This window comes from Suricata suricatta, chromosome 2 (assembly GCF_006229205.1).
Source record: "Suricata suricatta isolate VVHF042 chromosome 2, meerkat_22Aug2017_6uvM2_HiC, whole genome shotgun sequence".
Taxonomy (NCBI): Eukaryota; Metazoa; Chordata; class Mammalia; order Carnivora; family Herpestidae; genus Suricata; species Suricata suricatta.
The window spans coordinates 28,293,978-28,307,155 of NC_043701.1; the positions used below are offsets into that span (position 1 = coordinate 28,293,978).

Genomic DNA, 13,178 nt, shown 5'->3' on the forward strand with positions numbered 1-13,178 from the left:
CAGATCTTAAGTGAAAATAGGAACAGGGAATATAAATAATGACAGACACCATAAGAACAGATTTACAGCCCATTGTGTCTGAAGAAAGTCCTGGATTAACATCTGAGTTTGTTTTGTTTAAAAGAAACATATCATTGAGGTGTCTGGGTGGCTCAGTGGGTTAAACGTCTGACTCTTGACTTTGGCTCAGGCCATGAGCTCACAGTTCATGAGTTCGAGCCCCACTTCGGGCTCTGTGTTGCTGGTGCACAGCCTGCCTGGGATTCTGTCTCCCTCTCTCTGCCCTTCCCCTGCTTGCTCTTTAACTCTCTCTCAAAATAAATAAACTTAAAAAAAACAAAAACCTATCACTAATTGCAGAATGTATTTTAGTTAGAGGAGCAGAATGCTACGTATGATCTAACGGAAGTCTTATTCCCTGATACCAAGCCCTGAACAGCTCTACTGAGGTCTGCCGGCAGACTGCGGGACAGCGCCGAGAAGCACGGCCGTGATAACGTCAGGGCTGCGTTACGGAGATACTTACAGGCAACGATATTTATGTACCGGTTCTTGTGCTTGTTGTCTGGGTGATTGGAGCTGTCTGCTGTGATACCTAAGTCCGCAGTACAGCCCTGCACCTCCTGTGAAGAAATTTATGTGGAACATTTGAACACCTACTCTTTCAAACAAAGTGCCTTCAAAATATAACGTAGAAGACAAAACAAATTAGTCTATCCCCCCCAATTTTTTTTTACATGTTAGAACTATTTCTTGGCTAAAAGAAAATGCAGTGAAATAATGCCTTACCTGGTAAAACTCTTTCAGTGTCTAATGAGGGAATGAATGCCAAAAAAGTAAAGAAATCAAATTCCACAGCACACGACAAATGAGAAAAAAAAGCGTTCATATTAGGTTTACAATGGAAAACTATGGTCATGCAATAAATACATTTGTCAAATAGCAACAAAACAGAATGTTTTAAACAGCTGCATGCAAATAGAAACTTCTAACAGTTTGGAACCTTAAAACTATATAAAAAAACCCAACACTTTTAAAAGGGGACGGTGGTATAATAATATGACGAATATAAAAAAATGCAGATGAGAAGAACCATATATTTGATAGCACATTTTGTTGCATTAGTTAGATTTGCCAATATCCAAAGAGCATTTTATTTGACCACTATAGCACTATTTGAAACTCTGAATTACTGACACATTTAAAAAAACTTTACTTAGGGTAGTTTTAAAGAGTAAATAGCTTCCTATTAGATGGTTTGTAACAGACTTAGGTTTTCATAACAGTACAAATTCTAAAATTTTTTATTGCACATACTACCTCATTTTGAAATGAAATTTAGATAGTATAACTTTCTATATCTTTCATTTAATTTAAACTTCCATGGGTACAGAAAAATTATTTCTGCCAATTATCTTTTAAAATGAATTAAAATCCTTTTCAGAGATGTTTTCTATCTAAATACTTTAGGTAGGAATTTATAATTATTCAGTAATACGATAAGATGAAACCTGTGTAATTTTTGAGAAAGCACCTAACCCAAATATGAATCTGACTCAGCAAATGGCCCAGTCTCTCTCCATATAAGCTTTTATATGGAGCAAGCCATCTGACTCTAGACTGACAAACAATTTAATGTGATGGACCACTTAAAAGCATAGTGTTATTAGTTATTAAACTAATTATTAAGTTAATGAAACATTTTCTTGAATCGGAGTGTGAATTAAAAGCAATGAAATTAAGAATACACACTTGAGTAAAAATGTGAGGTTCTTTCATTAATTTAATTATGAGCTGCTTCATAATATTGAAAATTATTTTATGGTTGTAAAAACTATGAATCTGCATTTGTGCATATGCTAGCAGCGACTTTTATTATAAATTGTCTGTTTTTCCTTGTGGTTTTTAACATTTGGAGAATTAGATCCTTGACTTCATCTCCCTCTTGTAACGATTTTGTCTGTGAGCCTCATCGTGTCTGTGAGTGAACATGGCACCAGCCACCCTCTCTAATACGGTAGGAAAAAAATAATTTGATGTTTTAAACATGTAATTCTTTATATTATTCCACTTTATTTAGTCATTACCTCACACCGCTTTCTATTTCAGTGTAGCTATGACTTAGATTTCTTTTAAAATTAAGTGAATTGGCTTCTACTATTTTAATTTAGTGAAAATATATCACATTTCACTTCTATTTCCTTTGATTTCTTAAAGCTTTCTAACCTATGGCATTTTCCTTCCCTAAATATATCTTGGTTGATGCGACTCCAGGGAAGCAATTGCAGGGTGCAAGGGAAAGTGGGACACTGTCTCATCAGGATCGGAGCTCAAAGTGCTTCAGAGAGGGAGGTCCATAGAGCACTTCCGGGTTGAGGGGGAGACAGAAAAGCAATGTGATTGATGCTCCTGGAAGGGAGGGGCCAGAGGGAAGGCTGAAGATCCCTTGCTTTCTGGAATGGAAAACATAGGTATACATTCAGGTGCCTGGGTGGTTCAGTCTGTTAAGCATCTGACTCTTGATTTTGGCTGAGGTCACGATCTTATGGTTTGTGGGTTCGAGCCCCACGCTGGGCTCTGTGCAGTTAACGAGGAGCCTCTTTGTGATATTCTCTCTGTCCTTCCTCTCTCTCTCTCTCTCTCTCTCTCTCTCAAAATAAACGTAAAAAAATTATTTTTAAAGTATGTATATGTTTTAAGATCACAGACCTAGGTTTGAATCCTAGCACTGCTATTTTAAAACATTATTTAAATTGGAGCATATTTAACACATAAGGCTCTATTATTTTTGGGTACACAGTCCTATGACTTGACAACTCTACCCATGACTCAGTGCTCATCATGGTAAGTGGTCTAGCCCTGCTAGCTATGAGTTGTTAATTAACTTCTGTGGAAGTTTCTTTCATCAGTAGTATGAATAGAAATAAAAACAAGTTCTAGAGTTGGGTGAAGATTGAATGTAAAAGCATTTAGTACAATGACTGGTATTACTAAGGAGTGCTGTATAAAGGTAACTTGTGTGTGTGTGTGTGTGTGTGTGTGTGTGTGTGTGTTGTCATTGTTAACTCTGGGCTTATGGTACCCTATTTTGAAAAATCTGCTTAACTCATAGTTCAGTGTGCTATGGTAAGTTTGCAGCAGATTTCTCTGCCTCTTCTAAAGTATTTTATGGGATATTACTAGAAAAATTTATATTGACTGCAGTTCAAATGTTTTTTAGAAATGCATATTTTCTTGGGAAGAAGCTGGGACCTTACCTTGTATAATGTTTATTACTTGTATTATACCTTGAAATGAAATGCTTCTGTACTTACAATGGTGTAAAACTAAGAGTTTATATGTACTTTGGTTGAAAATCATGAAATTTAGTAGTTTAGGATAATTTGTATAATTCAGGAAATAAAGAATCAGTGTTACTAATTCAGATTAAAAGAAAGATACTGGAATTCTGTACTTTGTGGTAGGAATTAAAAAATTTTTTTTCTACTAGAACAACTTGATTTTTAAAATGTAAAACCATTTTCTAAATTATATGGTAATCATAACACATCTCCTAAACACATAAGTGATTACAGAACTAATATTCTTTCTAGAAGTGAAAATAGTTTCAATGTATTTAGGTCAAGAAATAGCCTATTGCTATTAAATTTACTATTTTTGTATTATTTAAAATAAGTTTATTAAAATCATACCTCAAATTCTTCAGTAAACCCACTACTTGCATGTAAGTCTGCAACATGCTTTGGAAAGTGCTTTATTGGGATTGCTCCAACATCATCTAAGTAAAAGAAAAACAGTTTGTTTGGAAAGGATAATTCAACAGAAAGAAATATGCCTCTCATTTATAAAATTATTAAAATGCCTTCTTCTAAAGAAACTTCAAGTATTCCTATATTTCCGAGTGAACCTCAGCATCCAATGAAACATTAAACAATGGTTACCAATTTTCTCTGTATTTATTATCAATAACTTGCAATATATAATTCTGATTTGATCATGAATCTCTATTCCTTTCATACTCTAAAGAAACCGGAATGTTTTAATGTTAAATAATAAAGCCCGCACACCAAAGCCTCATATCTTATCAATGGACTGCATCTTTTTATGGATAACTTTCTTTAACATGAGTAGAAGTTGCATTTACATTTAATACATTTAATGTGAAGCAAATTCTGGGTAAACAAATGCAGAAATAATATATTTTCAATTTTACCGTGAAGTAAACATATAGTGTAATTTCAGCTTAACATAGCTTAATGTTTTACAGTTAAATAGTCAGATGTTTAAATTTGAAAACATTTTTTCTTTTACTCTATAAATAATAGAAAACATTGACATGAAGACTATTCATTAAGGATAATGTCAAAAACCTTTGGGACTTTTAATATGTAAAATTTCAAGAACTCTTACTTGAAAATATGCTATGTAAACAGTGTCATTGGATCTGTTAATTAACTGTGAAGGGGCCAAATTATTTTAACTGGCTCTCTTTTTTCTCTTTCCACCCTCTGGAAAGACTTTCTTAGATTAAACATATCACTAGTTCACAGTATGCGATTTCACAAGTGATTTCTCTGACAAGGAAACATCAAACACATTTCTCTAGAAACACTTATTTACATCAACAGATGTTCAGCATCTAGGCCTTTTAATATTTTTAAGCTTCAGTTACCAAGAATTCGTTGATATTTTAAAAAAGTAGAATCCATCTGTTCTCTCTCTTCAGTGAGTGTACCTGAATACTAAAACTGAATTAGCCAGTTAAGCTTAAGAAACACTAGACAAAGGTGTAATTCTGCCTTCACATTTACGAAAGGATCTTGCCTGGAAGTAGCTTTTATAATTAGACAAGAAAACAGAAATAGCTTGTCACATGTAAATCATCAGTTCTTCTCATAAAGGCCCTTCAAACCCATAGATATTATCCTGCACAACTAACCTCTTTTCACGAGCTGACTACTTTTTATTGATAGTCGTGTATTTTGGTTATTTCTTTCACGGACTGGTCTGCAAGTCAGCGAGAGCAACGTATCTTTCAAATTTCTAATCTTACGTGAAAAGGTGCTTATTTGGGTGATGTGGAGCCCCAGGTGAAATGAGGAAACGCCCTTGACCACAACGCTTCTGAGAAGTAGAACAGGAGATTCTGGATTTCCTGGACAAGGTCCCAATTTGGGATTATTTGCTGCTAAGAATAAATTCTACTGGACTTTGGGTATTTTGGATACTATCATGTTAACATGCTTCCCTGTGCGGGGGGGAACCTGTGGAGGACGCATGTTTGAAAGTGAAGTGAATCAAAACGCAACAGAAAACTGAGAGCTGTCAATCTCATGATTCAATATGCTGATGAGAAACGGCACTGTATTCAACCATACAGAATTTTAACAGAAAAAGCAGAAATAAGACAGTGGTGGCTAGAGACAGGGTGGACAAAAGACAGAAAAGAGCCAAGCACTTCTAAATCCTATGCCTGCTGAGAATTACACAGCAAATGCTTCTCTTTGTTTTGTTTTTTATATTTTTTAAATCATGAGATTTCAGAAAATAACATCTTGTGGAACTTGAGCCTCTGACAATAACGTAAAGAGTATCAGATGATTTAAAAAGAGGCCTCTGTAAAAAACCACATTGACGATTTTTTTCCCCTTTTTTCCTCCCTGGTTTGGTGGTTCTGTGTGTCTTTGTTTTCTTCCTCTATCTTTCAGGGGCTTCTTCCATAGTTCTCTTATTTCTAGGCAATTCCTTTATTGTTACAGCTTTTCATTCTGAAATACTATGTTAATTAAATAAGTGTCTGTGATCTTACAGTGTGAGCTCCCGGGTCAATGGATGTCTCTGTCAGAATGACCCTGGCTAATTCTTGACTATTGTTAATCAGGTAAATTCTGATAAAAAGAGTCGCTATTTCCCCCAGGTATTCAAACTGTTTGACATTGTGACTTTAAGTATTTCAGGCAACTACACATTTCTTTGGGTGCTCATGTTTTCCTTCTATAGCTTTTTTTTTTTTCTAACACAGTTAAGGGAGCTTTTCTCACATAAATTCAGATGATCAGAAGGAAATGGAACTTTATCTTTACTTTTGTTATTTTGTCCTATTCACACTTACGGCATTGGTTTAGCCTGACTTTTGTTGTTCAGGTTTCCATTAAAGTAATGGAAATGACTGAAGGTCAGCCTTGTTCTTAAATAATCGTTTATTGCTATGTTCATGTTAACATATTATATCTGAATAGCCTTGACTTATTTTACTACATGGTCTATCTGGCTAAGAATGTCCAAAACCAATGAGAACAATGTAGAAACCTGGGTGCCTGACACACAGCTGTAATAAATATTTTGGGCAACTCAAGTATTTACTCATCTACATTAGAATCATTTGCAAAGGACTCCAATAGGGACAAACCTTCCAGCATGTGCTTTCCATTCAACATCTACCAGCTATTCACGGTCACACCTTAAGCCATTACCTGAAATTGGAAAGACAGGTGTTGGAGGTGTGGATATTACTCGAGGGGATGTACTGTCCTCTAAATAAAAGTGTGCAGTCTGAAAGCATTTCCTGGAAAGAAAAGAAAGCAATTTATGTACTAGCTGCCATAAGACAAATTCTGAGCTGAAAATTGCTTGAGAATTCTGACAGAAATTTCCAGAATTAAAACATAAATGGGAGTCTGTACTTTACAAAACACAAAGCATTAAAGAATTATATGGTCTCCAAGTTTATCTCAATTTTACATGCGCCAGATGCATACTAGTGAGTGGGTATCAGACCCGCTGAACGTAGAGATGGCATTTGAAGTTGTAGCTGGTACCAAACAGTGTTTTCCTAGGATAAGGACACCCCAATGCCCTGGTGACTCCCCCACTGTTGCTATGCACCGGTGTGTCCTGCCACGTTGGACTGGACCAGAGTGGAAGAGAAACCAGGTCCAGAGCTGTTTTCACTCCATAATTAAGTGACCAAACCTTTCTAAGCAACTCAGCTGCTAGCAAAAGGTAGCTATGACTGTAGAAGTGAAATTCTACAGTGGTGATATTTTGATGGACAAGGAAGGCAGCTTTATACTGAAAGCATGATCATGCAGTAATGACAGAATGAAGTGAGGAAATAATGAGCATACAACCAAAAATAGGCGTGATTTTCTTTCCAACAGATGCTAGCCTTGTTGATGAGGGTTTTGAGAATGAATATATTTGGAATCAATGACAACTATGACCTACAATGTCACATGAATCTATTTTCATTCAGATAATAAGAGTAACATCTGGTAAGAACGCACCATAAACTACTGAGAAGAGCAAAGAACCAACTGCTGCTTTAAACTAATGCAAACCATACTTAATTAAAAAATTTAGATAATTAAAACTGCTAATGACACTCTTTGATGTGGGTCATTTAATTTATATGAAATATTATTCATGAATGGCTAAGTTTAAATAGAAATGTGTGTGAGTAAAGATGCCAATCTCACTTTCCATTTAAGATCCAAGCTACAAGACATTAATTCTAATGAGCCTTAACATAACATTTGTTCTTATAGGACACAACTCAACTGTAACATTCTTTCAATAATCAGTGGCTTCCTTGGTGGAATTAGAATGATATTCAATTATTTCAGCAGGGGCTACAAGATCCTCTATGACCTGATCTCCCATCTGCCTCTACGATGTCCTCTCCTACATCCCCTACTCCTAAGGCTCAGGCCCACATTGGTCCTCTGTTCCTCCTTCCAAGAGGCCCCATCAGTATCACCTTCAGGTCATGGCTCTTGACATTTCTTCTGGCCACCTGCCCCCTTCCCATTGTTTTTGTACTTCCTGTAACACTCCTTCCCTGACCACGTTAACTAAAGTACCAGCTCATCACACCAAGTTACTATTCTTTGCCCTTCTGTCAGCTTTATGGCACTTAGCACTTTCCGAAATTCCTTACTTATGTATTTGTCTTACATATTTTTAGTTGGTCCTCTTTCATCAGAATGTGAGCCTTCCAAAGGCAAGGTGGTTTGACTTAATGCAGTGTTAGGCCTCAGTGCAAAGAACATTGCCCGTGCCCCAAAATATTTGTTCAGTGAATTAATTGCTATGAGTAGTATAAAATCATGTAGTTTATTTATAACCTTAATGTCACAAGCAAAAAAACTAAAACCAACCAAACAAAAACCAAAACAACCCAAAAGCAACAATGTGCCCACTAAGGACTAGCCCCCTGCTGTGATCATATAAGCCTTTGACAAGAGGACATGATCAAGAGAACACAAGAATGTCTTCTAGAGAGAACAGGAGGAAGATGAGTGGATGTAGAATCAATGTCAAGGGGACCCGAGCCAAGTTCATGTCCTCTAAAGGGGAAAGGGCACAGCCAACTATGAACAATGGGAGGGATGAGGGCCACAGGTCTCATGATAAACTATCCCGCTGGAAGTCTGCAATTGAGCACACCTGAAACTGGACTGGAGCAGAAACTAGCGGGGAAGGTTGGTGGCATGTTCTCACACACTGATATGAAAACATTGAGTTTGATACTTCTTTTAAGATTACAGAGTTAATCTCTTTGATTCCTCTAAAATGGGATTACACAAGGTGGGAAAGGGGTTTCTATTTGTTTTTCAATGAATCTTAAAATTGTAAAATGTCTGAAGGGACCTGGAGCAACATCACAGCAAATAGAAGAATTTCTTGGACAGCATCTCTGATATAGAAGGATCATCTCTGGTCACAAGGACCTCACTCCTTTCTGAGTTATCTTTAGTTGCCATACATTGCTTTCTCATCCTAACTGAAAATTCATTCTAAGTACCTCTAAATGGTACCCAAAGAGGAGGCCTTCCCATTTCACTGTTATGCCTCTCACTGTATTTTTTTTTTTTTTGGTATCAAGCCAAAAATCTATCTCCCTATTACTTTGATCTCTTGGCTCTATTTCTGTAACTGACAGGTTTTTAGCTAATTGTACCCAAAATCTTTCCGTACTTAAACACTACCTATCTATAGCCCTCACCTCTTCTGACTTTCTTCTTGAAGTTTATACTCCACTAATATAAACAAGTTGTAGATCACTAAACATGCCTTGTCCTGTCCTCATTCAGTATTTCTCTTCCCTGCTTCAAACATGGTTCTCTTGACCAAAATGCTTCACTCACAAATACTATCTTCCATAAAGGCAGTTCAGTGGGATGTTCTCTGTGAAAAAGCCTTTCATTTCTGGGGTGCCTGGGTAGCTCAATTGGTTAGGTGTCCTACTCAATTTCAGATCAGGTCATGATCTCACAGTTTGTGAGACTGAGTCCTGTGTTGTGCTCTACACTGACAGAGTGGGGCTGGCTTGGGAGTCTCTCTCTGCCTCTCCCCTGCTTGCTCTCTCTAAAAAATAAATTAATCAACTTAAAACAAAAAAAGCCTCTCATTCCTAAGCAGCATCTAGCATTCCAGTTTCTCTGTTTTCACTGCACCCAACACAAACTTTCATTCATCCTCCCCTTAACAAAGACTGCCCTGGAAAATATGGTTAATTAATCCAAGGATGGCCTTCACTTCCTGAACTCTGTGCTACATGATTTTGAATATATATATATATATATATATATATATATATATATATATTTTATTACTGATTGTTAGCTAGGGTAATTATTTTGCAATATATCTGTTTTGTGTCTATATCTTCATTACATTGTTTAAAAGATGGAGCCATGTCTTTTGATTTATGTAAGCCCAACTCTGGACACAGTGCCAAGAGTACAACAGGGGTTAGATGTTGAATGATTAGACGGATATCCAGCCGCAAGTAAATCCGCCAACCATAAGTTACTCAGCTGCATCCTAGACTTCTTGCCCACCTGTGCTTCAAATGGGATAACTTAAAATCTCAAAATATTTGGGAAGGAGAAGTGAAATATATATAGCTAGCAGAAGATGGATGGATGGATGGATGGATGGATGGATGGATGGATGGATGGATGGGTGGATGGATGGGTGGATGGATGGGTAGATAGAGGATGGCTCTGAGAAAATGGGAAGAAGGCAGCACCTCACAGAACAGAAAAAGGTAAGTTAACTTATTGGTATTAGGATTTAACATGTTAAATATTCATTGCAGGATCTGAGTAAATATCAACTTCACTCTTTTTAGCTATGTAAACAAGTATTTGCTGGTTTAAGCAAATAAGTGGTCCATTAGTGTCACCTGCATGACAAAAGAATGTTATAAAATCATGCCAAAAAACCTGTAAGTGGGAAAAATCAAAATTAAAATAGTGTAGGATAAAGTCTTGAGGAAGGTCATATATATATATCTCCAGTCTATTTTTAGTGCAGTTTTGCCTAGGATGTGACATTCAACTTAATAGGCAGCATGGTCCTGGCTTGGTAGCTACCTTGAGTGATTCACAGATTTGACTTTAAGAGCATGAGAGAATTCATATTGATCTTCCTCCCTCTCTCTAAAGCCAAAACAACTGTCTATGGAAAGTTTCTTTCTATACTGTTTTTGATGGGAGTGTTGTTTCATTGATTATGCCTTTGGTATTTTTTAGATTCCAATGCTTAGAAAAGCTCTCAAAAATTTGCCCTTTGTCATCTTTAAAAGGAACTTTTTGAAAATCTTCCTTATTGAAGTCATTTTGCATCTTAAAAACTTACGATTTAGCTCATGTAAATTCTACCTTAAAACATCTGGAAAATAATTTCAGGGCATATTATTTAATGTATGACAAGATTCAATATCTATAGTCCATCTGTTCTGTATAAGCAGGGAATGTCTTCACGTCTATGTGCTAAGTGTTGATAACTATGTCTCTTGCTAATTATCACTCAGCCGTAATGAAAAAAGCGATGACTGTTTTAAACTTGTAGACATAGGTCCTATCAATCAATGTTAATCTGATTATTTGATTTACACCTTTTCATCGCAGTAAGTATTTGGAATTAAAACCTAGAAATGTATAATTATTATTCCTTTTTTTGGATCCTTATATAAATATAAAACCATATTTATTCATTATGCTGCATTTATCACAGAAACCCTAAAGACGGTCTAACTGCAATCTTAAAGATGATCTAGTGAATCCTCCCCTGACATGGCAGAGAGAGGAAAACCAGTTCCCCAGTGGATAAGTGACATGCCCAACACCACATAACAAATGGCAGGCAGAAATGGGGAAGGGACCCAGATTTTATCACCTCGACTTTGTTCTGTCTTCCTGCTACACCATGCTTTCTCTCAAGGTTTCCATAAAACCTCAGAGACCACTTTGAATTGGGTAAAGAGACAAAAAAAAAAAAAGACTTATTACACCACTTTACAGTAATTTTTTATCCTAAGAAACCAGGTTAGACAGACATTTAAATATACCAGCTTGAAAAAACCCCTAAGGACCATGTTATCATGAGGACTTTTGTTAGTACACCAGTCTATTTTGAATGCTTCCATACTGGCTAGTGATATCATGTTGTTTGCAAATGAGTCTATGTCAAACTCACAAAAACCCTGAAAAAGGCACTAGCATTGTCATCTTGTGTTTCACCAACTAATACCCCTGGTGTATTCCTGATCTAAAAAGTTACATTTTGAAGTGAATTAATTTCAAATGGATGTGAGAAGGACAGAGGTATTAAATTTTGAAATGGTTAAATAAAATAGTGACAGATTTTATCAGAATGTTTGACAGATATAAAATATACACATAAAATCATCAGAGAGCTCATTTTTTAAGTTAATGCACTCTGAATTCAAGGTACTTAAAGTGTTACTTGTGAGGAAAAGAGAAATATCTTGTTGGTGAAGGTCAAATTAATATGTTTCAACTAGTAATTTTATCGTTTTTCTCCAAATAATGCAGATGAGATATCCATTACTAATAGAAAATAAAAACCATTCCAGATTTAAATTTTCCATGAAATCTCAAAACATATTAAATAAGACACTTTCAAATCTGCAAAAAATAAACTTGAAATACTAAGTAAGAAAGAATAAAACTCTCAGTCTCATTTCAAGCTTATAACTGTAAACCATCTGACATTTTCATTGGAACTTTATTCTAACATTCTTTACTATGATGTAGTATTTGGGCTTATTTTCCATCTAATTTACAACAACTTTAACTCTAATTCCAATTAACTTCAAAAATTAGTTTGCCAGGGAAAATCAGGTTATATGTAAGCCAGTAACCTGAACAAGCACATCAAGGCTGATAAAAAGTTTGGCCAACAAACTGAGTGGGGAGTAGGGAGCAAAGCCCTATGAATTCTTGTTGAGCAAACATGCATAAACTATGTACTGTGTTCCTGGTACTGTGCTGAGCACGGAATCTTCTGTAGAGAGAGTCACTGGCAGTTACAGGAATCAGTGAAGAAAGCAGCTTTGTTTGCATCGTGTTATGGACAAAACAGACTACTAGCTCACATCTGATAACAAAAGCCAGATCTGTTCTCAGACTGCAGTTTAGTCTTCTGTAAAAGTTGTTAGATATGAAATACAGTTGGTCATGAAAACATGCTACCTTAGTCAAGCCATGTCCAACTACCTGCCCCAGGCCTCACTGTCTCAGACACATCCAGCTTCTCCTGCTTCTGGTTCTTTCCGCCTGCTCTGGCCCTGCTGGAAGGCCGGCTCCTTCACCTCCACTTTCTGAATCTGTCTATTGCAAGCCCTCCACTGCACATTTACTCTGCTCCTCCTGGCCTATCAAGATTCCTTGTTCTCGGACCACTCTTAGCATCATGATTTCAGCTGTCGTGTGTTTACTTCTGTACAGTAGGTTATAAATTTTTCATGGAAAATTCTGAATACGCATAAATTTCTCAAGGATAGTGACTTTCATCCACTCATTCATTCATCCGTTTTTGATATTTTGCAGAGTGGTCAACATAGTACTGGGCACATGAGAAACCGTCCTTAAACATGACAAATATTTTTGAATAAACTACGAGAATATATTTTAGGATAACAAAGAGATAAAGAGTGGTCATATGAACTTAGAGATAGACATTGCTAAACAAAAAAGAATTGATCATAGATCTTTTGAACAAAACACTCTTTTAAAATAAAGGAATAAAAGGCAAAGCTATGATTCCTTTTATCATCATAAAGTTTTTGTTTTCCAAGACACAGGTATAATAGTTTTACTGACTTACACTGCTTCCCCAGTAAATTTCCTAATTTGCAGTGTGTT

General features: G+C 36.2%; 1 protein-coding gene across 4 annotated transcripts in view; it reads right to left on the reverse strand.

The window, feature by feature from the left end:
* The window catches only part of PTPRZ1 (protein tyrosine phosphatase receptor type Z1), a 172,957-nt gene that overhangs the window by 26,190 nt on the left and 133,589 nt on the right, over positions 1–13,178 (reverse strand). For 2 of the 4 annotated variants that reach the window (XM_029924359.1, XM_029924344.1), the window contains exons 14-17: positions 6,474–6,565; positions 3,693–3,778; positions 790–810; positions 527–623 (exon numbers count right to left, since the gene is read on the reverse strand). In XM_029924359.1, coding sequence (XP_029780219.1) covers positions 527–623; positions 790–810; positions 3,693–3,778; positions 6,474–6,565 — 296 coding nt within the window. The remainder of the gene's footprint in view (positions 1–526; positions 624–789; positions 811–3,692; positions 3,779–6,473; positions 6,566–13,178) is intronic. The other 2 variants (XM_029924367.1, XM_029924352.1) reach the window with 1 other exon arrangement.